The 25,546-nt window shown below is 46.8% G+C and overlaps 1 protein-coding gene across 2 annotated transcripts in view; it reads left to right on the top strand.

Moving 5' to 3' along the window:
- The window catches only part of LOC143770331 (uncharacterized), a 600,942-nt gene that overhangs the window by 367,290 nt on the left and 208,106 nt on the right, over positions 1-25,546 (top strand). For both annotated transcript variants that reach the window (XM_077259855.1, XM_077259863.1), the window contains 2 exons: positions 372-542; positions 23,563-23,733. In XM_077259855.1, coding sequence (XP_077115970.1) covers positions 372-542; positions 23,563-23,733 — 342 coding nt within the window. The remainder of the gene's footprint in view (positions 1-371; positions 543-23,562; positions 23,734-25,546) is intronic.

Here is a 25,546-nt window from a genome sequence, read left to right as displayed (position 1 = left end):
TTCAAAATTTAGTGTAATTCATGCCACATCAAATTGTTATGGAACTGAAGGCCAAAGGAGGTCCAATGCTATAGAAAAAAAATGCATAAAAATGAATTGTCCAGAGAATAGAAAAATGTATTCAAGTTTATTACTAAGGTTTTCAGTCCGTGCATTTTGAAACTGAATTGCTATCTTCATCAGGCTAGTTGCCATAGGAATTTCAGTGCACTTCTGCATGGGTGTCTCTATGTGGTCTTTATAATGCTGACATACTTAACATGTGTTTTACTTACAGCCAGGAGAATTTTTTCTCCACATTCACAATCTACAGGTTTTATACTAATGCTCTGTGGACACATCACCAACATCTCATCTGCTTCTTCTTACAGACTGGCTAATAATCATCTACCAGACATTTCCTGCATCGAATTGGCATCTGGAATAAAGAAATGCCAATCCTTGAAAAAAATTGATCTGTCTGGTAACAGTCTTTCTGGTTATTACTTCGTTGCCTTGGAGAAAGCTTTGGCCAGTCCAGACTGCAGGATAGAAGAATTACGGTGAGTTTAAGAGACGTGTACAGGACGGAGACAAGAGGTGCTTACATGGCAGAGATGAGCGAGTACAAGAGGTGCATACAGGGCAGAGACAAGAGGCGTGTGCAGGGCATAGATGCCAGGGTACAAGAGGTGTGTACAGAGCAGAGACAAGATACAGGGCGGAGACAAGAGGCGTGTGCAGGGCATAGATGCCGGGGTACAAGAGGTGTGTACAGAGCAGAGGCAAGAGGCGTGTGCAGGGCATAGATGCCGGGATACAAGAGGTGCATGCAGGGCAGAGACAAGAGGCGTGTGCAGGGCATAGATGCCACGGTACAAGAGGTGTGTACAGAGCAGAGACAAGATACAGGGCGGAGACAAGAGGCGTGTGCAGGGCATAGATGCCGGGGTACAAGAGGTGTGTACAGAGCAGAGGCAAGAGGCGTGTGCAGGGCATAGATGCCGGGGTACAAGACGTGCATACAGGGCAGAGACAAGAGGCGTGTGCAGGGCATAGATGCCACGGTACAAGAGGTGTGTACAGAGCAGAGGCAAGAGGCATGTGCAGGGCATAGATGCTGGGGTACAAGAGGTGCATAAAGGTAGGAGACATGAGGTGTGTGCAGGGCATAGATGCCGGGGTACAAGAGGTGCATACAGGTAGGAGACAAGAGGGGTGTGCAGGGCATAGATGCCAGGGTACAAGAGGTGTGTACAGGGCAGAGACAAGAGGTATGTGCAGGGCATAGATGCCGGGGTACAAGAGGTGCATACAGGGCAGAGACAAGAGGTATGTGCAGGGCATAGATGCCGGGGTACAAGAGGTGCATACAGGGCAGAGACAAGAGGTGTGTGCAGGGCATAGATGCCGGGGTACAAGAGGTGCATACGGGGCAGAGACAAGAGGCGTGTGCAGGGCATAGATGCCAGGGTACAAGAGGTGTGTACAGAGCAGAGGCAAGAGGCATGTGCAGGGCATAGATGCTGGGGTACAAGAGGTGCATAAAGGTAGGAGACATGAGGTGTGTGCAGGGCATAGATGCCAGGGTACAAGAGGTGTGTACAGAGCAGAGACAAGTAGTGATGGGCAGTCCGGCTCTTTTTGGTGATCCGGCTCTCATGGCTCTGCTCACCAAAAAGAGCCGGCTCTTTTGGCTCACGAACCGGCTCTTTTTGGATCCTAAATGGATCCCTATTGAATATATGTTCAGGCAGATGAAACTCCGCCCACCCACCGCAGAAACTCCGCCCACTTCTTAAGAGCCAATTAAATTGAAGAGTGGGCGGGGTTTTGCTCAGGTGGGCGGAGTTACACATGCCGAAGCCCGGGATTTTACGCCCAGTGAGAGCCATTCAGGAATTTTAGTGGCTCTCACTGGCGTGCCGGCTCCCATCGTTCACAGCAGGGAGCCGGCTCTTTGTGTCGGCTCGTTCGCGAACGACACATCACTAGAGACAAGATACAGGGCGGAGACAAGAGGCGTGTGCAGGGCATAGATGCCACGGTACAAGAGGTGTGTACAGAGCAGAGGCAAGAGGCATGTGCAGGGCATAGATGCTGGGGTACAAGAGGTGCATAAAGGTAGGAGACATGAGGTGTGTGCAGGGCATAGATGCCACGGTACAAGAGGTGTGTACAGAGCAGAGGCAAGAGGCGTGTGCAGGGCATAGATGCCGGGATACAAGAGGTGTGTACAGGGCAGAGACAAGAGGTGTGTGCAGGGCATACATGCCAGGGTACAAGAGGTGCGTACAGGGCAGAGACAAGAGGTGTGTGCAGGGCATACATGCCAGGGTACAAGAGGTGCATACGGGGCAGAGACAAGAGGCGTGTGCAGGGCATAGATGCCAGGTTAGAAGAGGTGTGTTCATGGCGGAAACAAGAGGCGTGTGCAGGGCATAGATGCCGGGGTACAAGAGGTGCATACAGGGCAGAGACAAGAGGCGTGTGCAGGGCATAGATGCCAGGGTACAAGAGGTGTGTACAAGGCGGAGACAAGAGGAGTGTGCAGGGCATAGATGCCAGGGTACAAGACGTGCATACATGGCGGAAACAAGAGGCGTGTGCAGGGCATAAATGCCAGGGTACAAGAGGTGTGTACAGGGCGGAGACAAGAGGCATGTGCAGGGCATAGATGCCAGGGTACAAGAGGTGTGTACAGGGCGGAGACAAGAGGAGTGTGCAGGGCATAGATGCCAGGGTACAAGAGGTGTTGTAGGGGTTCACTCGCTCAGGTGCATAGGAGGAAACAGGAGGCACATTCTCTTCAGCGTTCATGTAGGTTTATTCACTCCAAAAACCATTTAGGTCAGCAACACAAAGGTAAACAGTCCGTACATCAGGCCAACATAGCATAAAAGTCCAAAGAAGAGCTTTGCTCTCTCAGGTCTGTAGGCACGCAGGCCCAGTCCTGGAGCCTTAACACACTGTTGAGGCTTTCTCCTCCACACACACAGACTCCTGTCTGTAGTGTCCTGCCTGGACACAGGGATCTCTGTCCACACTCACAGATTCCCAAACACTCACCGCCATGTGCCAAACACACCTCCATTATGTAGCCTGAAACCACACCCAGGTACCTGTCACATGATTTGACATGTGGTTCTGACATCACCACAGGTCCTGACACAAACATAGATAGGCATGGTTATGCCCCTTACCCAGGGGTGAGGTATATGGGTAGCCAGACCCTCCTGTTGTGATCCGCTTTTTGGGCTCCCCTGGTGGTGGCTGGTGGTACTGGAGGCTTGTGTGTGCTTTTCTTCCTCAGCTCACCTGTTTCCATCAGTTTTGGGAGTTCCCTATTTAGCCTTGCTCTCCAGTCACTTCCTTGCCGGTCATCATTGTAACTTGAGTCATTCAGTTGCATGTTCCTGCTACTAGTCTACTGATCAGCTAAGTGGACTCTTGTCCTTTTTGTTTTGTATTTTTTGTCCAGTTTACAGTTTTGTCATTCCCTGTTACTGGAAGCTCTTGTGGACTGAAATTGCCACTCCTGTGTCATGAGTTGACACAGGAGTCTTAAAGTAATCTCAGGATGGGTTTTTGAAAGGGTTTTTCAGCTGACCGTGAAGTCCTCTTTTGTATCCTTCCTCTATCTAGTAAGTGGACCTCGCTTTGCTAAATCTACCTTCATACTGTGTATGTCTTTTCCTCTGAACTCACCGTTAATATATGTGGGGGCTACTATCATCTTTGGGGAATTTCACTAGAGGTAAGCCAGGTCTGTTCCTTCCTCTTCCAGGCGTAGTTAGTTCTCCGGCTGGCGCGTGGCATTTAGGCAGCCGTAGGAATGCTCCCTGGCTACTGTTAGTTGTGTGGTAGATTTAGGTCACGGTCAGCTTGAGTTTCCATCACCCGAGAGCTAGTCTGTTATTTTGTGCTTCTGATGTTCCCATGCCATTGGGGAATCATGACACCCTCCCATTTCTCATAGCTACCCGTAACCCGGACCCAAATATACCAAGCAACTCCTTATTGCTTTATGTGCCTTACAGAAAACACTCCGGGATACATCACAGTGACAAGCCTTCTCTGTGATACATACCTCCCATCGACTATCCAACCTTTAGCCACGCTACATACCTCCCCCCTCTGCCTAAAGCCATGGGGCTTGGCACTTGACCCAAACCGACTAGAGACCCCTCTCAGTCGTCCCTGACAGTCAAACCATCTGTCTAAGTCAGGGCCTGTTATTGAACGCTTTCGTCGGCATTCGTCATCCCTTTCCGTCACATCCTTTGATAACGATGACGCCTTGTCGTCTCGTCTGCTACAGGATCTCCCGCTTAAGTCACTGAGCCCTGAGCTAACTGAGGAGTCACTATTTCTAGCTCTTCCATCTGACCACCTTCGGTTCTCTCTCAGTCGTTGATCTCTCCTATTGTCTTTCTTCAGAGAGCAGCTCTTCTCTTTACGTCTATATCCTCTGTTAACTTCAGCTTGAGGACTTCTAGGCTTTAGAGCACCTCTTCGCCTCTCTGGCAGCTGTTTATTAACTTGTAGTCTCTCAAGTCTCAGCTGTTCTACCTCCCTTAGGTATGCCATGCGATATTCCCGGAGCATGCGGATATTCCTAAGACTCTCTCTGGATCCGACAACCAGGAACGGAACCATCCCATCTTCACCCATGGCCTGGACCTCTTCATCAGCCGGTATCCTCAGTCTCTTCAGACCGGATTTATCCACCATCTCCTGCATCACTCTCCCAAGTTTCCCAATGACTTTCGCCACCAGAACTTTGGGTACTTGGACTGTGTCTTCCACTAAGCCCAGCCGACTAAGAGCTTTCCTTTCACGCTCCAAACGTCGAACGGCTTCATCATTCTTCAAAACGATCCTCTGTTTTGTATGGAGGCAGTGTAGGTGCATATCCCTCAGGATAGCCACTCGCTTCACTGTGACTTCCATAGTCGACAGTATCACCAACTGTTTTTCTGAAGGCCTCATGCACACCTTCACCGGTACAGGCTTCTTGCACCTCTTCGGGTACATCAATCATGGTCTTGAAGAGCGGGGTCTCACTCTCTTCATAGACAGACAGCTCCCTTTTTGCCTCTGACCTTTCCACCAAGACGTCTGTCACAACCGGGTGACTGTCTTGTTCTGCTTTCAGCACAAACTCTTCCTCAGTCTTGTCTTCTGCTTTAGCCTTCGCCAAGATGGGGATTGGCAACTCCTCTGCCCGGCAGCGATGTTCCTCCTCTCTCTGGAAAAGCTCCTGCTGATGCTTTTCTTGAGCCACTCTCAGTATGTCCATTTCTTTCAATGTGGCCCTATTCATGGTTTGACACGCTGATAGGTGACCTCTGAGCTCAGAGACTTCCTTCTCCAGATCATCCACTCTGTGCTCAACCGCCAGTCTCAGGACCCTTTCTTGCTCGACTGTCTCTTTAAGCAGCTCTATCTTATGGTCCTGCTCTCTTTTGGCTAGCACATGTCGCACCACCAGTTCTTTAATTAAACTTTCAGATGGGGTCTCTTGCCCACCCACACTCTGCCTCTTCAGAGTTCCACCTGTTCCTGCATCCACCTCTATGGTCTCTCCTGGGCTCTTGGTAACTTCAGAGTTCTCCACCTCTTCAACATCAGGTACTCTGGAGCCTTCATACTGAGCCACTTCAGCCTTTCCGGGCATTGCAGATATGGGACTACCGCAGGTCTGTTTTAACTCCAGCCCTACCTCTGTGCTGGGATTTGTCAGAGGTAAAGTGACCTCCTTATCAAAGACAGTAACCTGATCTGCACCTGACCCTGTCTCTTCCTCATCATCTCTCTTCTCAGAGGGTGTAACCTGTCCCGCCTTTCTGCATCCCCCGCGACGAGATGAAGATCTGCGATTTTTATTGGGCTCCTCCTTACTGCACTCTTTTCCCTTTGCGCTCGAGTCACAGTCGAGATAGGAGTCACCCCCTCTCACCCTGTCATCCTGGAACAGCAAGTCCCCACTTAAACAGGTGTCAGACCCACACTTTCCTCCAGTCACCCGTAACTCTGGACTATTGACATTAGGTGGCGCTACTTTCTCTTTACACATCCCATTAACAGGAATCCTGTTGTGAATTCTGTTGTGGGTTCTGCTCTTGGGCTCCCTCCTGTGGTTATAGGTGGTAGTGCTGCTGTTTGTCCTTCACAGCAGTCATCAGGTGCGACCACTTTGGACGGGGCTATTTAGTTTGGCCTCACCCTTTGGTGAGTGCCAGTTGTCCATTGTTTTCTGGAGAATTCACATCTCTGCTTGGTTTCTCCTGCTGGATTGTCCAAATCATCAAAGATAAGTCCTGGCTTTGTTTTTTCAGTCCACATGCGGTGGACTTTATAGTTCAGTGAATTGCTATGTTTTTTCTTGTCCAGCTTTGTCTGTGTAAGGATTTATTCAGCCTAGCTGGAAGCTCTGGAGTTGCAGAGTTACCCTCCATGCCTTTAGTTAGGTGTGGAGATTTTTGTATTCTCTGTGGTGGATTTTTGTAGTATTTTAATACTGACCGCACAGTGCTCTGTCCTGTCTTTTCTTTCTAGGTAGCGTGGCCTCCTTTGCTAAATTCTGTTTTCAGTCTGCGTTTGTAATTTCCCTCTCCTCTCACAGTCAATATTTGTGGGGGGCTGTCTTTCCTTTTGGAATTTTCTCTGAGCCAAGATAGTTTTCCTGTTTCTTTCTTTAGGGGTAATTAGTCCTCCGGCTGTGACGAGGTGTCTAGGGAGTGACAGGAACGTCCCACGGCTACTTCTAGTTGCGGTGTTAAGTTCAGGGTCTGCGGTCAGTATAGAGGCCACCTACTCCAGAGCTCGTCCATGCTGCTCCTAGGCCACCAGTTCATAACAGAATCCCCACAACCTGCTGCTGTAGTGGGGCTTCAATATGACCATTCTGTCTCTCCTCTGAACAACCCCATACTGCATCAACTTCCCATATGTCTTCAAAGATCACAAAGTCCCGGTCCCTCTCAAATGGGTAGAACAAGTCTGGTGTTATACCGCCATCTTGGCACTTTACATTTTTGGACATATCAACGATCACTCTGTCCACAGTATAGTCAACAGTGACCCCATGCATGCAGCGAACATTGACCTTTTTCACGGTTAGACAGAGAACGTGAGGAGTTCCCATCAGAGTCACCTGACTGTTTGAGTCCAGCAGTCCAGATACTCCTTCACGGTGTAACATAACAGTACACACCTGTGGGCTGTCATCAAATGGGAAGTCTATGCCGCACTCGGAATACACAAAACACAAACATTGTTTTTCCCCTTTTGAAAGCTCCACCCCTTGGGTCACCACCCCCTTGTGGACCATTTTCTCTTTTAGGGCCACCACCCCTTTTAGGGACTCCACCCCCTTTTGGGCAACTACCCCCTTTTGAGACGCAGCCCCTTTTTGGCCAACCATAATTATTTGGGCACCGCTCCGTTTTTGGGACTCCACCCCACTCTGGGGTACACCCCGTGGACTTCCCACAGTACTCTCAGGCCCCAGTTCGCACAGCAGACCAATGTGACTCTGGCCTGGCACCGGCCCTTTAAGAGTCTGCACGCTCTAAACCAGCAATGTCTTTTTTTTTTTTTTCTCTTTGCTGCAACCGTGCTGCACAGCTCAACCGCAGACTTCGTGGACCCGCCGATCCACAGCAAGCCGCTTGTCACCTTCGTGGACCCGCCGATCCACAGCAAGCCGCTTGTCACCTTCGTGACCCCACCGAGCCACAGCAAACTTCGTGACCTTACCGAGCCACAGCAAGCTGACTCTCAGGATAAAAAAACTTAGTCTCTCACTGACCCCGGTCAGAACACCACAGACTCCGGTCTGTTACGCACCCGGCTTTACACACAGCCCAAACATAGTTTTTCACCGACCCCGGTCAGTACAATACACGGTTTTCAGACCGTCACCCGTTGGCAACTTCACGGGTTCCTGGACACCCCTCGGCCTCAGAGGTGCCCAGACACAACAGTTTTCTCACTGACCCCGGTCAGTATTTACACACGGTTTTCAAGACCGTTACCCATCATTGCTGCACAGGTTCCTGGGACCCTCTTCTCCTCAACGGTATCCCACCAATAACAATTCTCACTGACCCCGGTCAGTACTGTATTACTCACGGTTGTCAAGACCGTCCACTCATCTTGGCTCAGCCCAGCCAGCGCTGCAACATGTGTTCCTGGATCTTTGCCCGCATTCTCCACCAATTGTAGGGGTTCACTCGCTCAGGTGCATAGGAGGAAACAGGAGGCACATTCTCTTCAGCGTTCATGTAGGTTTATTCACTCCATAAACCATTTAGGTCAGCAACACAAAGGTAAACAGTCTGTACATCAGGCTGACATAGCATAAAAGTCCAAAGAAGAGCTCTGCTCTCTCAGGTCTGTAGGCATGCAGGCCCAGTCCTGGAGCCTTAACTGTTGTGAATTCCGTTCTCGGGCTCCCTCCTGTGGTCGTGAATGGTACTTTGGTGAGTTCTGTCCTTGGACACCCTCTGGTGGCTTTGAGTGGAACTGCTGATCTTTGAGGTTGGCTTTCTCAGCTGCCCTCGTTTATTGCTTCTGCTTGCTTCCCTATTTAACTCTGCCCAGGCCGTTAGTCCATGCCAGCTGTCAATGTCTCAGTATTGGTTCAGATCTCTCTTGGATTTCTCAGATGACCTGTCTACTCCAGCAGAAGCTAAGTCCCTGCTAGTTCATTTGCTGTTCATTGGTTTTTGAATATATTTCTCAGTACATGCTATGTTTCTAGTCCAGCTTGCTATTATGTTATTTTCTTGCTAGCTGAAAGCTCTGGGGGTGCAGAGCTGCACCTCTACACCGTGAGTCGGTGTGGAGGTCTTTTTGCACACTCTGCGTGGTTTTTTGTAGTTTTTAATACTGACCGCACAGTTCCCTTTCCTATCCTCTGTCTATTTAGAAAAGATTCGGCCTCCTTTGCTAAAATCTGTTTCATTTCTGTGTTTGTTACTTTCCTCTTAACTCACAGTCAATATTTGTGGGGGCTACCTTTACTTTGGGGAATTTCTCTGAGGCAAGTTAGGCTGCTATTTCTATCTTTAGGGGTAGTTAGCTCTTAGGCTGTGAAGAGGCGTCTAGGGAGAGTTAGGCACGCTCCACGGCTATTTCTAGTGTGTATGATAGGATTAGGGATTGCGGTCAGTAGAGTTACCACCTCCTCAGAGCTTGTCCCAGGTTTCCTGTTTTAACCATCAGGTCATTTCGGGTGCTCCTAACCACCAGGTCCATAACACTTAACACACTGTGGAGGCTTTCTCCTCCACACACACAGACTCCTGTCTGTAGTGTCCTGCCTGGACACAGGGATCTCTGTCCACACTTACAGATTCCCAAACACTCACCGCCATGTGCCAAACACACCTCCATTATGTAGCCTGAAACTACACCCAGGTACCTGTCACATGATTTGACATGTGGTTCTGACATCACCACAGGTCCTGAAACAAACATAGATAGGCATGGTTATGCCCCTTACCCAGGGGTGAGGTATATGGGTAGCCAGACCCTCCCATCTCTCATAGCTACCCGTAACCCGGATCCAAATATACCAAGCAACTCCTTATTGCTTTATGTGCCTTACAGAAAACACTCCGGGTTACATTACAGCGACAAGCCTTCTCTGTGATAAATACCTCCCATCGACTATCCAACCTTTAGCCACGCTACAGTGTGTACAGAGCAGAGACAAGAGGCGTGTGCAGGGCATAGATGCCGGGGTACAATAGGTGTGTACAAGGCAGAGACAAGCGGTGTAGCACATTCAGGGCAAAGATGTGCGGGTACAGTACAATAGGTGTGTGCAAGGCGGATATGTGAGGGAACAAGAGGTGCTCACAGGGTAAAGAAGCAGATTTTATGTCTGAGACAAACTGCTGACTTAACAGGGAATAGAAGATGTGTGATACAAGTGATATTAGCTATATTGATGACAGATGAGTGCCATTTATAGCCCTAAAAAGCCATCATAGACACCTATAAAGACTCCTAAACGCTTATTCTATGGATATCATTGAGCTAGAGGTAAAATAGTTATGTAGCGCCCCCACTGCCGCAGGGCCGAGGGGTACCCGGTACCGGGCCTCTGAGTCTTTGCTCTGGGGTTGTCACGGTGGCTAGACCCGGTCCGTGACCCTGCTGAGGGGCGCCCAATAATAGGTGTGGATGGTGGTGGTAGTGCGGTGCAGTGCCGGTCACAGTAAATAACGAGGACACCCGGTTGCAGTCTCTTTACCTCTTTACTGAAGGCTTCAGGATCCTCAGTCCGGAATACGGTCAACCAGGCTGCGCAAGTCCGGCCGGTCCGATGGCACCTCCAGAGTTTCCTTTGCAGGTGGAAATCTGTGCCTACCTTCTAGCGCTTGTGTGTTGTGGTCCTCCCCTGCTGTGCTTACGGGATAGTCCCCACAACTGTTGTGTCTGTTTCTCGTGTCCCCTCACAACTCGATTCTGATGTTCTTCTTCTTCCCCCAGATGATATGGCTAGGACGCACCCGTATGACGGGTAGGCTCGGAGCTCTTCCTGGACCCTAGTGTCGCCCTTCTACTGTTGTTGCCCCCTGTGTCTTCGTAGGTGATTTGTGTGAGACAGCCCGCCTATAGCTGACTGTCCTGCCGTAGGTTTGAAGTATTGCTTGGAGCCTAATACTTCCTCGGCGTTCCGGCCACCGGCTACGTGCCTCAGTAGGATGTTGCCTCGTCTTACAGCACGACTCCTACTGGTATTTCTCCTTGTTGCGTTGATCTCGTTTCTCACTCAGCACAATATACCTCGCTTCTTGTTCTTTCTTAGGGTACAGCCGCGATCAAGTGCAGGCGCGATCCCATAACGTTCTCTCTGTTCGCTAGGCCTCTGTCAGGATCCCACCCCTGACAGGGACCCCCCTGAGTCTCTCCCCGCAACACCCTCTGCCACAGGGTGTTGCCTGTTCGATTCCCAGTCAGCTTCTGTCTTTCTGCCTAACCCCCAGTTTTACCAGATTGTGAGGAGTGGCCTAATACATAGCACCCTTAGCTCCCACTGGAGGCCAGACTGTGAAGTGTATTGGTGACTGTGATACCTGGTCAGAAGAACTCCTTCAGTGCCATCAGACGTACCATAGCCCCCCTTAGCGGCGGAGCATCAGTACTGCAACAACCAGGACTCTGGGGCGCTGCAGTTACATATCAAGTGTTTTTAGAGTCTATGATGTACTGTACTATCTGTAAATCCTTGAAATTACTGTACAAACTGATGATGAGGATTCCCACTTTATTAAAAGAACAGTTCAGTCAGTTCTAGTTGTGATTTGTGGCACCACCACTTTCTTCATGCTGAATTCCTGCCATAGTTCTCAATACATCCAAAATAAAAGAAATAAAAATATAAAATAAGATAAAAATACCTTTTGGCCTAGTATCAGGTTTGTGGGGGAAAATAGGGACACACGACCCCCATTCTAGCAATTGTTTAGAGTCCCTATATTGAGTTTTATCGAGACTGAGAGGAGGAATCCAGCGAGTTGGCGTTGGTTGGTGTATAAAATGTAACTTTTATTTAGTATAAGTAAAATAACCTGTGAAAAAACTGTGTTTCAGTTAAATCATGACTAAGGCTGAATGTCGAAAAGCGTTGATCACTGAACTGTTGTGCTAAAGTGTTTAAGCTGGATGCTATATGTTGGTTTATTGTACTTATACTAAATAAAAGTAACATTTTATACACCAACACCAGCTTGCTGGATTCCTCCTCTCAGTCTGGATTTTGCTGCGGTTGCCTCACCCTTTTCCATGTGAGATGCTGGACTGCAAACATTAAGCCTAAACTGGGTTTGGTAAGCTGACTTCACTTTTTTTCTTTTTGTATATTGGATTTTACACTCATTTATAGGGGACCTGTCACCAGGTCAAAAATGGCTAATTTTTGCTCTTTTTTTTATTGCTCTTACACATACTTATTCTTCATGGCTTACCACTGTTAAAACACTGTGTCACAATAATTTGAGAGCAATTAGTTGTTTTGTTTTCTTTTACATGGAAGGGAACCGGTCACCTTGCATATGTAGTTAATCTGCAGGTAAATAGCGTTCCTTTCTAAAAATGGTGCTACGGGCCGAAAATTAACTTATTTCCTCCTGAGATCTTCCATTTTTCAGTCCTGGAGGCTTGCCTGTAGCGTTATAGCTCACTATACTGTGAGCGGCTACAGTCTGTAAGCACGCCTTGGCACTTTGATTGACAGCCAGCTCTGCAGCACATCTGTGGAAAGTGAGCTATCAAAGTGCTGAGACATGCTTACAGATTGCTGCTGCTCCATGCATGCCTTATAGTCAAAAGCTGGTGGCTCCCGAGGGAAAAAATACCTTTATGCAGATGTGGATGGTGAGATATCCAAGTTTGAAGGATTGGGTTATTTTTGCTTTAGCTTAGATCATGTTTAGATCTTTTCTAGGGTCCTTCTGGACTTACTAGAGTCCACCCATCCAAATAGCCCCAAAACACTTTGAAAAGTTGCAACATGCGAGTTCTGCCAATTTCACACCAGTTTTGGGTAGCTATGCTAAAAGGGGTGGATCTGAGGAGGAGCCTCGTCCAGGAGGTGGGAGGTTATGCCAGCCCATCATATTTATCAAAAGTTCGTGACTAGAGTAACATTTCTGTGGAGGCGCACATCACAGATAAGATATGTTGAATTTTTTAAGTGACGTGCACTTATTGAATCCGATGCATCATAAAAATTGGTGTAGGAAACACTAGTCTTAATAACTTAGAACCCTAGTATTTAATTATTAACCAGAGCCTTTCAATCACTTCAAAAGTCCAAAGGCAGTGTGTGACATCAGCTTGAGAAAAACATTTAAAACATGTGTCTATTCCAAAAATGCGCATATTGTACTCCCTCGTTGGGAGTGATGTATGATCTGTGAAGGACTCTTAAGATCAATTCAATGTATCTAACAGGTAGGAGTGTTGTCATGGAATAAGTCAGCGTTGATGGTAAATCCGAGATGTCAGTGTCAGATAACAAAAGTGGTACAGTAGTCAATGGGTATGAGAAGATATTTTACAGCACAGAAATATGAGCCCTTGTGGTGGCGGAAGAGCCCATGGGTCTATGAAAAGTTCGGTCCCACTCAGCTGATAGGATTAAAGTCACAATTTTGCCAGGATAGTCCCACAAACCAAACCACAAAAGAGGTTTAGGTCGTAGGTCCTGTGCTTTTTGGGGGGTGGATCTGAGTTGTCCCAAGGGAGTAACTTAAATTACTTGATTTAGGGTATTGAAATGTTAGAAGTTTTGGGAAGAGGTAATAAATGATACATGAGTGCTATAGTAGATAGCAAAGAAAGAAGAGTTCTTAGCAGTTGATATGCAGTTAAGTCCATATATATTTGGACAGAGACAACATTTTTCTAATTTTGGTTATAGACATTACCACAATGAATTTTAAACAAAACAATTCAGATGCAGTTGAAGTTCAGACTTTCAGCTTTCATTTGAGGGTATCCACATTAAAATTGGATGAACGGTTTAGGAGTTTCAGCTCCTTAACATGTGCCACCCTGTTTTTAAAGTGACCAAAAGTAATTGGACAGATTAAATAATTTTAAATAAAATGTTAATTTCTAGTACTTGGTTGAAAACCCTTTGTTGGCAATGACTGCCTGAAGTCTTGAACTCATGGACATCACCAGACACTGTGTTTCCTCCTTTTTGATGCTCTGCCAGGCCTTCACTGCGGTGGTTTTCAGTTGCTGTTTGTTTGTGATCCTTTCTGTCTGAAGTTTAGTCTTTAACAAGTGAAATGCATGCTCAATTGGGTTGAGATCAGATCAGGTGACTGACTTGGCCATTCAAGAATATTCCACTTCTTTGCTTTAATAAACTCCTGGGTTGCTTTGGCTTCATGTTTTGGGTCATTGTCTATCTGTAGTATGAAAGGACAACCAATCAGTTTGGCTGCATTTGGCTGGATCTGAGCACACAGTATGTCCCTGAATACCTCAGAATTCATTCGGCTGCTTCTGTCCTGTGTCACATCATCAATAAACACTAGTGACCCAGTGCCACTGGCAGCCATGCATGCCCAATCCATCACACTGCCTCCGCCGTGTTTTACAGATGATGTGGTATGCTTTGGATCATGAGCTGTACCCCGCCTTCGCCATACTTTTCTCTTTCCATTATTCTGGTAGAGGTTGATCTTGGTTTCATCTGTCCAAAGAATGTTCTTCCAGAACTGTGCTGGCTTTTTTAGATGTTTTTTAGCAAAGTCCAGTCTAGCCTTTTTCTTCTTGATGCTTATGAGTGGCTTGCACCGTGCAGTGAACCCTCTGTATTTACTTTCATGCAGTCTTCTCTTTATGGTAGATTTGGATATTGATATGCCTACCTCCTGGAGAGTGTTGTTCACTTGGTTGGCTGTTGTGAAGGGGTTTCTCTTCACCATGGAGATTATTCTGCGATCATCCACCAGTGTTGTCTTCCGTGGGCGCCCACATCTTTTTGCATTGATGAGTTCACCAGTGCTTTCTTTCTCAGGATGTACCAAACTGTAGATTTTACCATTCCTAATATTGTAGCAATTTCTCAGATGGGTTTTTTCTGTTTTCGCAGCTTAAGGATGGCTTATTTCACCTGCATGGAGAGCTCCTTTGACCGCATGTTTACTTCACAGCAAAACCTTCCAAATGCAAGTACCACACCTCAAATCAACTCCAGGCCTTTTATCTGCTTAATTGAGAATGACATAATGAAGGGATTGCCCACACCTGTCCATGAAATAGCCTTGGAGTCAATTTTCCAATTACTTTTGGTCCCTTTAAAAACAGGGTTGCACAGGTTAAGGAGCTGAAACTCCGAAATCGTTCATCCAATTTTAATGTGGATACCCTCAAATGAAAGCTGAAAGTCTGAACTTCAACTGCATCTGAATTGTTTTGTTTAAAATTCATTGTGGTAATGTCTATAACCAAAATTAGAAAAATGTTGTCTCTGTCCAAATATACTTAACTGTGATTGGCTACACAGGATCATACATCCAGTGCATGTTTACAACATGCCATAAAGGGAGGTCTTAATTCAGGTATTCTGTATTTCTAAAACACAGATTTGATGCCAGTAAACATATCTGAACCCCTTAACGACCACCGATACACCTTTTAACGGCGGCAATTAAGGGTACTTAAACCACAGCGGCGTTAATTAACGGCACTGTGGAAAAAGTGAATAGCGCCCCCCAGAGTTGTATTTTCTCTGGGGTCTCGGTTCCGGGAGTAGCCGAGACCCCAGAGAACATGATTCGGGGGTTTTCTACTGACCCCCGGGCTGTGATCGCCGGTAATTAACCGTTTACCGGCGGTCCCAAAAAAATGCGATTTCCCATTTAATTTCTCTGTCCTCCGATGTGATCGCACATCAGAGGACAGAGAAATGGGGTGCCCGATCGCCCCCCGATACTCACCCGTCTCCCTGATGCTCCCCATGGCTCCCGATGGGCGCCGCCATCTTGTTCCGGTCAAAAAATGGCGGGCACATGCGCAGTGTGCCCGCCGGCCGACACCCGGAAGATTTTTGGGGTCTTGGCTGCCGGGGGTAGCCGAGACTTCCAAAGAACATGATCGGGGTCGGTTTTTACCAACCCCTGTTTTGCGATCGCAGGTAATTAACTGTTTACCGGCGGCCGCAAAAAAAAAAGCTATGTGTCATTCTCTGTCCTCTGATGTGATCGCACATCAAAATCATATCAATATATTTATTGATGTGATTGGTGCGTTCGCAACCCGGGATCCACCGTGCAGGAAATATCCTGCCGCTAAGTAAATGGCTGCACAATATGGCGGTATTAACCAGCTCTGTTAGCTTCACAGAGCGGCCGAGAAAGCAAAGCTCTGTGCCCTGTTAACTCTCACAGAGACACAGGCTAACTACCCAGAAGAGAGCAGTCAGTGGTCATGCATGCACACAAGACTCCTCGTCGGAGGTGACAGCATTCTAGGGGCTTATTTCAGCCGGGTCCCTGAATACTCTCATACACAATCTCCTCGCCGGACTGCTCCAGCACCAAGGGATGAGGCATCCACCTCCATTATAAATGGCTTATCTACATCGGGGCGATGTAGAATAGGAGCGCTAGCGAAGTGTGACTTAATCTAAAGGAATACCTTGGAGACCTCCTCCGACCACAACTTGGGATTTGCTCCCTTCTTGGTGAGGGCAACCAAGGGAGCTACCAAAGTTGAAAAGTGTGGAATGAACTGGCGATAGTAATTGATGAACCCCATAAAGCGCTGCACCGCTTTAAGTGAATGGGGTTCCTGCCAGTCCATCACAGCCTGTAGTTTGGCAGGATCCATAGCCAAACCCTGAGCAGAGATGATATAACCAAGGAATGGCAAGGACTCCTGCTCAAACACACACTTCTCCAACTTGGCGTAGAGGGAGTTTGCCCGTAAGAGGTCGAAGACTTTGCGAACATCTCTCCGGTGGGAGTCAATATCTGGAGAGTAGATGAGAATATCATCCAGATAGACTACGACCGAGGTGGTGAGCATCTCCCGGAAGATGTCATTCACAAAGTCCTGGAAAACGGCTGGGGCATTACAGAGCCCGAAGGGCATCACCAGATATTCATAGTGCCCATCCCTGGTGTTAAAAGCCGTCTTCCACTCGTCCCCCTCACGGATGCGAATCAGGTTATAAGCACCCCGCAAATCTAATTTAGTAAATACCATTGCTCCCCGTAGCCTATCAAAGAGCTCAGATATCAGGGGTAGTGGGTATTTGTTTTTAACGGTGATGGCGTTAAGACCCCTGTAGTCAATGCATGAACGTAATTCTCCACTCTTCTTCTGCACGAAGAAGAACCCAGCCCCTGCAGGTGACTCTGACTTCCTAATAAAACCTCTTGCCAGATTCTCTTGGATATACTGAGACATTGCCTCCGTCTCCGGGAGAGATAACGGATAGACTCGACCCCGGGGAGGCTCAGCACCAGGCAAGAGATCGATAGGACAGTCATAGGGGCGGTGAGGCGGAAGGGTCTCCGCAGCCCTTTTGGAGAACACGTCCGCATAAGGCCAATAGTGCTTGGGGAGAGAGGAAAGATCTGCGGGTACCTCAGTTGTAGCAACCTGAACGCACTCCCTCTGACATCTACCCTCACAGGATTTACTCCATCCCAAAATTTTCCCTGAGGACCACTCTATATGAGGAGAATGAAAACAAAGCCAGGGTATCCCCAACAGGATCTCATCAACTCCCTCAGGAAGGACCAAAAGAGAAATAATCTCCTGATGTGATGGAGATACAGAAAGAGTGAAAGGGATGGTTTGGTGTGTAATCTGTGAAGGTAGTGTCGACCCATTTACTACTCGAATGGTTATTGGCTTGGTGAGCATCACCAGGGGTATTGCGTGTCGCTGAGCGAAAGCGGAAGACATAAAATTACCCTCCGCCCCAGAGTCCACGCAAAGCTCTACCATAAGAGTGGATAGGCCTATGGTAATTGTCCCCTTGAAGGACAATTTTGAGGTAAACGTCGCTGTGTCTAATGTACCTCCTCCAACTGCCACTAGACGCTGACGTTTCCTCGACCGCTGCAGACACTTGGAGGCAAGATGTCCGGACTGCCGGCAAACATGACAGACCTTAAGGGCACGAGTGTTTTGGGACTTAGACCCCGCTCGCGACCCCTCTATGGCCTCATGTGACTCAGGCGCCTGGACCGGAGATTCCAAAGGTCTGGCGAAGGTGGGAGCCAGCCGAAACCTCTGCTTACACTGGGCTCGCTCCAACCCTCGCTCGTGAAAACGAAGGTCTATGTGAGTTGATATAGATATGAGCTCCTCCAGTGTAGCGGGAATCTCTCTAGTGGCCAAAGCGTCCTTCACATGGTCAGCCAGCCCCCTCCAAAATACTGGGATGAGGGTTTTATCTGACCACTCCAACTCAGACGCTAAAGTCCGGAAGAGAATGGCAAATTGGCTGACCATGGTCAAACCCTGAGTCAAAGCCAGCAGTTGGAGCGCCGTATCATGGGTGACTTGAGGTCCTACGAAGACCTGCTTCAGAGTGCCCAGAAACCGAGGAACACTCTGCACCACATGATCGTTGCGCTCTTACAGCGGTGTAGCTCACTCCAAAGCTCTGTCCGACAGGAGAGAAATTACAAATCCCACCTTTGCCCGCTCTGTGGGAAAACGTGCAGCCAGGAGCTCGAGATGTATACCGCACTGGCTCACGAATCCCCTACAGGACTTACTGTCCCCAGAGAATTTTTCAGGCAACGGAAGGTGGGATAAGGTCGGAACAGAGGTGGCAGTGGGTAAAGCTGCTGCAGCCACGCTAGCAGCCTGAACAGCAATTGCGGTAACATCCACCGCCGAGGTTGCACACTCGAGAGACGCCAACCGGCCCTCCAGCAGCTGGATGTACCCCTGCAATCGCTGTTCGTCCGCCATTACTTAGCCAGATCCTGGCGCTAGTATACTGTTAGGGTTTGCGGAACGCATCGAATATATTTATTGATGTAATTGGTGCGTTCGCAACCTGGGATCCACCGTGCAGGAAATATCCTGCCGCTAAGTAAATGGCGGCACAATATGGCGGTATTAACCAGCTCTGTTAGCTTCACAGAGCGGCCGAGAAAGCATAGCTCTGTGCCCTGTTAACTCTCACAGAGACATAGGCTAACTACCCAGAAGAGAGCAGTCAGTGGTCATGCATGCACACAACACTCCTCGCCGGAGGTGCCAGCATTCTAGGGGCTTATTTCACCCGGGTCCCTGAATACTCTCATACACAATCTCCTCGCCGGAGGTGCCAGCATTCTAGGGGCTTATTTCAGCCGGGTCCCTGAACACATTCACGCATATGACCACAGTGGCGCAAAGCATGTAACTTAAGAAGATACTAGCGCATGGCCGTGCGGCCATGCAAGCCTTAAATAGCTGCAGCACGTACAGGACCTTAAAAAAAGGACCAATGAGAGACTGCTACTGAGTCTGCGTACCTACAGGACCTTCCTAGAAAGACCATTCGACTTGGCTGCAGTACCTGAATATGTGACCCTTGATCTCCATTGAGAGATCTTACCCTGGGCATGCTCAGTGTGTGCAAAGCAGGACTTAGTCCCAGAAAAGCCTGTTCGCCGTAGATCAGTGCAGGGTACAATAGCAGAGCCTGGAGAGGCAGCAAAAACCCTTTGCACTGAATCAGACTCAGTGAGACGCTGGGACCGACATCTCCGCTGAGCAGGCTCCACTGCTGCCAGAGACGGATTGAGATTCCCCCTGTGCAGCAGAGGAAACTCGACTCCTAACAGGGATTAGGGTTGTTTTGGGTTTAGGGTTGTGATTATGGTTAGGGTTGTGATTAGGATTATGGATCAGGTTGGGATTAGGGTTAGGGGTGTGTTGGGGTTAGGGATGGTGTTAGAATTGGGGGGTTTCCACTGTTTAGGTACATCAGGGGGTCTCCAAACGCGACAGCCAATTTTGCGCTCAAAAAGTCAAATGGTGCTCCCTCCTTTCTGAGCTCTGCTGTGCGCCCAAACAGTGTTTTACCCCCACATATGGGGTATCAGTGTACTCAGGACAAATTGGACAACAACTTTTGGGGTCCAGTTTCTCCTGTTACCCTTGTGAAAATAAAAACTTGGGGGCTAAAAATCTTTTTTGTGGAAAAAAAAATATTTTTTATTTTCACGACTATGCATTATATACTTCTGTGAAGCACTTGGGCATTCAAATTTCTCACCAAACATCTAGATAAGTTCCTTGGGAGGTCTAGTTTCCAAAATGGGATCACTTGTGGGGGGTTTCTACTGTTTAGGTACATCAGGGGCTCTGCAAATGCAACATGACGCCCACAGACCATCCCATCAAAGTCTGCATTCCAAGCGGTGCTCCTTCCCTTCCGAGCCCCGATGTGTGCCCAAACAGTGCCCCCCCCAACATATGGGGTATCAGCATACTCAGGACAAATTGGGGAACAAATTTTGGGGTCCAATGTCTCTCGTTACCCTTGAGAAAATAAAAAATTGCAGGCTAAAATATCATTTTTGAGGAAAATAAAAAGGATTTTTTATTTTCACGGCTCTACTTTATAAATTTCTGTGAAGCACTTGGGGGTTCAAAGTGCTCACCACACATCTAGATAAGTTCCTTAATGGGTCTAGTTTCCAAAATGGTGTCACCTGTGGGGGGTTTCCACTGTTTAGGCACATCAGGGGCTCTCCAAACGCAACATGGCGTCCGATCTCAATTCCAGCCAATTCTGCATTGAAAAAGTCAAACGGCACTCCTTCTCTTCCAAGCTCTGCCATGCGCCCAAACAGTGGTTTACTCCAACTTATGGGGTATTGGCGTATTCAGGAGAAATTGCACAACATAATTTGTGGTTCATTTTCTCTTTTTACACTTGTGAAAATAAAAAAAATTGGTCCTGAAGTAAAATGTTTGCAAAAAAAAAGTTAAATGTTAATTTTTTCCTTCCACATTGTTTCAGTTCCTGTGAAGCATGTAAAGGGTTAATAAACTTCTTGAATGTGGTTTTGAGCACCTTGAGGGGTGCAGTTTTTAGAATGGTGTCACACTTCTCCGGGCCCGGATGGGATACACCCCCGAGTACTGCAGGAATTAAGTACAGTCATTGATAGACCATTATTTTTAATCTTTAAAGAGTCCATAATAACAGGGTCTGTACCACAGGACTGGCGTATAGCAAATGTGGTGCCAATATTCAAAAAGGGGACAAAAAATGAACTTGGAAATTATAAGCCAGTAAGCTTAACCTCTACTGTGGGTAAAATCCTGGAGGGCATTCTAAGGGATGCTATACTGGAGTATCTGAAGAGGAATAACCTCATGACCCAGTATCAACACGGGATTACTAGGGACCATTCATGTCAGACTAATTTGATCAGCTTCTATGAAGAGGTAAGTTCCGGACTGGACCAAGGGAACCCAGTAGATGTAGTGTATATGGACTTTTCAAAAGCTTTTGATACGGTGCCACACAAAAGGTTGATACATAAAATGAGAATAATGGGGATAGGGGAAAATATGTGTAAGTGGGTTGAGAGCTGGCTCAGGGATAGGAAAAAAGGGTGGTTATTAATGGAGCACACTCGGACTGGGTCGCAGTTAGCAGTGGGGTACCACAGGGGTCAGTATTGGGCCCTCTTCTTTTTAACATATTAATTAATGACTTTGTAGGGGGCATTCAGAGCAGAATTTCAATATTTGCAGATGACACTAAACTCTGCAGGGTAATCAATACAGAGGAGGACCATTTTATATTACAGGCTGATTTATGTAAACTAGAAGCTTGGGCTGATAAATGGCAAATGAGCTTTAATTGGGATAAATGTAAGGTCATGCACTTGGGTAGAAGTAATAAGATGTATAACTATGTGCTTAATTCAAAAACTCTGGGCAAAACCGTCAATGAAAAAGACCTGGGTGTATGGGTGGATGACAAACTCATATTCAGTGGCCAGTGTCAGGCAGCTGCTACAAAGGCAAATAAAATAATGGGATGCATTAAAAGAGGCATAGATGCTCATGAGGAGAACATAATTTTACCTCTATACAAGTCACTAGTTCGACCACACCTAGAATACTGTGCACAGTTCTGGTCTCCGGTGTATAAGAAAGACATAGCTGAGCTAGAGCGGGTGCAGAGAAGAGCGACCAAGGTTATTAGAGGACTGGGGGGTCTGCAATACCAAGATAGGTTATTACACTTGGGGCTATTTAGTTTGGAAAAACGAAGACTAAGGGGTGATCTTATTTTAATGTATAAATATATGAGGGGACAGTACAAAGACCTTTCTGATGATCTTTTGAATCATAGACCTGAGACAGGGACACGGGGGCATCCTCTACGTCTGGAGGAAAGAAGGTTTAAGCATAATAACAGACGCAGATTCTTTACTGTAAAGGCCCCGTCTCACATAGCGAGATCGCTAGCGAGATCGCTGCTGAGTCACAAGTTTTGTGACGCAACAGCGACCTCCATAGCGATCTCGCTATGTGTGACACGTACCAGCGATCAGGCCCCTGCTGCGAGATCGCTGGTCGTGTCGGAATGGCCTGGACCTTTTTTTGGTCGTTGAGGCCCCGCTGACATCGCTGAATCGGTGTGTGTGACACCGATCCAGCGATGTCTTCACTGGTAACCAGGGTAAACATCGGGTTACTAAGCGCAGGGCCGCGCTTAGTAACCCGATGTTTACCCTGGTTACCAGCGTAAATGTAAAAAAAAACAAACAGTACATACTCGCCTTTCGGTGTCCAGGTCCCTTGCCGTCTGCTTCCTGCTCTCACTGACTGCCGGCCGTACAGTGAGAAGTGAGAGCACAGCAGTGACGTCACCGCTCTGCTCTCACTGTACGGCCGGATCTCAGTCAGAGCAGGAAGCAGACGGCAAGGGACCTGGACACCGAAAGGCGAGTATGTAGTGTTTGTTTTTTTTGGTAACCAGGGTAAACATCGGGTTAGTAACCCGATGTTTACCCTGGTTACCCGGGTGCTGCAGGGGGACTTCGGCATCGTTGAAGACAGTTTCAACGATGCCGAAGTCGTTCCCCTGATCGTTGGTCGCTGGAGAGAGCTGTCTGTGTGACAGCTCCCCAGCGACCACACAGCGACTTACCAACGATCACGGCCAGGTCATATCGCTGGTCGTGATCGTTGGTAAATCGCTTAGTGAGACGGGGCCTTAAGAGCAGTGAGACTATGGAACTCTCTGCCGTATGATGTTGTAATGAGTGATTCACTGCTAAAATTTAAGAGGGGACTGGATGCCTTTCTTGAAAAGTATAATGTTACAGGGAATATACACTAGATTCCTTGATAGGGCGTTGATCCAGGGAACTAGTCTGATTGCCGTATGTGGAGTCGGGAAGGAATTTTTTTCCCCAATGTGGAGCTTACTCTTTGCCACATGGTTTTTTTTTGCCTTCCTCTGGATCAACATGTTAGGGCATGTTAGGTTAGGCTATAGGTTGAACTAGATGGACTTAAAGTCTTCCTTCAACCTTAATAACTATGTAACTATGGTAACTTGGCTATTTTCTATCATATAGACCCCTCAAAATGACTTCAAATGTGATGTGGTCCCTAAAAAAAAATGGTGTTGTAAAAATAAGAAATTGCTGGTCAACTTTTAACCCTTATAACTCACTAACAAAAAAAAATTTGCTTCCAAAATTGTGCTGATGTAAAGTAGACGTGGGAAATGTTACCACTTACATGAAGTACAATATGTCACGAAAAAACAATCTCAGAATCAGCGGGATCTGTTAAAGAGTTCCAGAGTTATAACCTCATAAAGTGACAGTGGTCAGAATTGTAAAAATTGGCTCGGTCATTAAGTACCAAATTGCCTCTGTCACTAAGGGGTTAAAGCGGTTGTCATTCCTGACATCCATCACACACAAGAGGTTGCAAATGAATATTACCAATATCCTGAGAACATTTTCTCTCCATATTCACAATCTCCATATTTTATATTAGTGCTTTGTGGACATTTCAGTCAAATCTCATCTTTTATTTTTACAGATTGCTTGGCTTTGATCTATCAGCAATATCCTGCAACCAGTTGGCATCTGTGATAAAGAATACGCAGTCGCTGAAGATACTTGATCTGTCTTATAATCATCTGGTTGGTTCCCATTTCAATGTTTTGATGGAGGCGCTGTCCAGTCCACACTGCAGGATTAAGGAATTACAGTGAGTATAGTCTCTTACTTCCTCCCCAGGTCTGAGGTTATTTACTTACCATCTTCATGTTCCTTTTGCCATCAGATTTCACTATAACTTTTTTGGTATATGTCTATTACTGGTCTTATTTTTTTGTTTCACATTAATTTAACACTTACCCAGTACATAGATGTACTGATGTAATTATAAACAGGCAAACTGAACCTACTTCTTCCTATTTTCCTCTGACCTGCGGTTCCACTCTTTTGGTATTCCTCACTGTCAAACTACCTTTTGTTTTGGATTAAAATAAGTGTATCTTTTAATAAAATCTTTGTCAATAAAATATGCTTTTATTCACTTCCGGTTCTCCTATGTGCATTTTTCTCTATACATGTTTTCACTTGTATTCATGCACTGGACCTCTTGATCTAATCCCCGTATGAGGACACAAGTGTCAATTACTTGTTTGACACTGTGTATTGTTATCGATATTTGGTTTAACTCCCATAGATAGCAGTAACACTCGGCTCACGTTTATCCTACACTCTACTCTGAGCGCTTATTTCCCGGGGTTTCTGTGTAAATCTCTGATATATGTGATTCAGATGGAACCCCCAGCGGAACATTCCCTATAATGAGGCAGATGGAGCCACTGGGGTCGCCGTAGGACCTGTGATCCGGCGGTGTCTGTCTTTTTAGGTGTGCATAAAAGCGCAGTCCGGCACAGTTTTGTGTACTTCTGAAAAGAACACCACTGACCAGAAGCCAGAGTAACTCTGCTGCCTAATTGTTGTAAATTAATCCCTCAGGGGTTTTATCTGTCACGTCACTCTGAGATTTAGATGGAAACCCCGATGTAAGTGCTCAGCTTAGAATATTGGATAAATGTGATCCTAAATGTTATGTAAAATGTTCCCTTTAAAAGCTTCATCTCAATCCACAAAAAAAAAAATCCCCAGTCAGGTCTGACACTTTTCAAAGGAAATTTAGGGGGCTTCCCAGTTACTGGTAACATAAATACTCTGGAAAAGGGAAATGGCTCCTCACCCCCCAAAAGAAATTCAGCAAATTCTGCATTCCCGAATTCAAATGCCCCCTCCCTTCTGAGCCCCAGTGAGTCTAATCCAAATTTTGCGCTCACCTGTTTTGCATTTCTTTTTTTTTTTTTTTTTTTTAAATTCGTTTATTAAACAACAACAGAATTAAGACATATATGGTTGGCAAATATTCAAATCAGGACATATACAATCAGCGTAATATCCATGAAATAGCAATAAAAGTGACTTAAGATATTACAACAAGCAGTTACTTAAAACTCTAAAACCCTAAAACAAACCCACTGCCATAACAATCTCCATCCCATTAATACTTCAGATTGTGAACCAAGTGCGAACTAATGCAAGATCCACCTTAAATACTATCAATTTGGAGCTGGAACATTACGGATGAGATGACATAGTAAGAAATGATGAGTTCCATGCATCCCAGATTTTATTAAATTTCCCTAAGCAGCCCCGATTCTGGTATAAGGTTCGTTTATAAGGTATAATTGAGTTTACCAGCTCAATCCAGGCTCTGAGAGACAGATGCGTATTACCCATCCAATGCAGGGCTATTATTTTCCTTGCCAAGAAAAGTGTCTCTCTCAAAAGAATTTTAACATGGTGTGCCCAAATCTCTTCCTCCAAGACTCCAAACAGACATACTAACGGATTCAGGGGGACAGGAATGTGTACAAGGGAGGACAACAACGAGATCACTTCCTTCCAGAAAGATAAAATAATTGGGCAACTCCATACCATATGTATAAAGTCTGCATCTATTGTGTGGCATCTGGGAC

This window comes from Ranitomeya variabilis, chromosome 1 (genome assembly GCF_051348905.1).
Source record: "Ranitomeya variabilis isolate aRanVar5 chromosome 1, aRanVar5.hap1, whole genome shotgun sequence".
Classification (NCBI taxonomy): domain Eukaryota; kingdom Metazoa; phylum Chordata; class Amphibia; order Anura; family Dendrobatidae; genus Ranitomeya; species Ranitomeya variabilis.
This window is presented reverse-complemented; position numbering and strand designations above follow the sequence as displayed.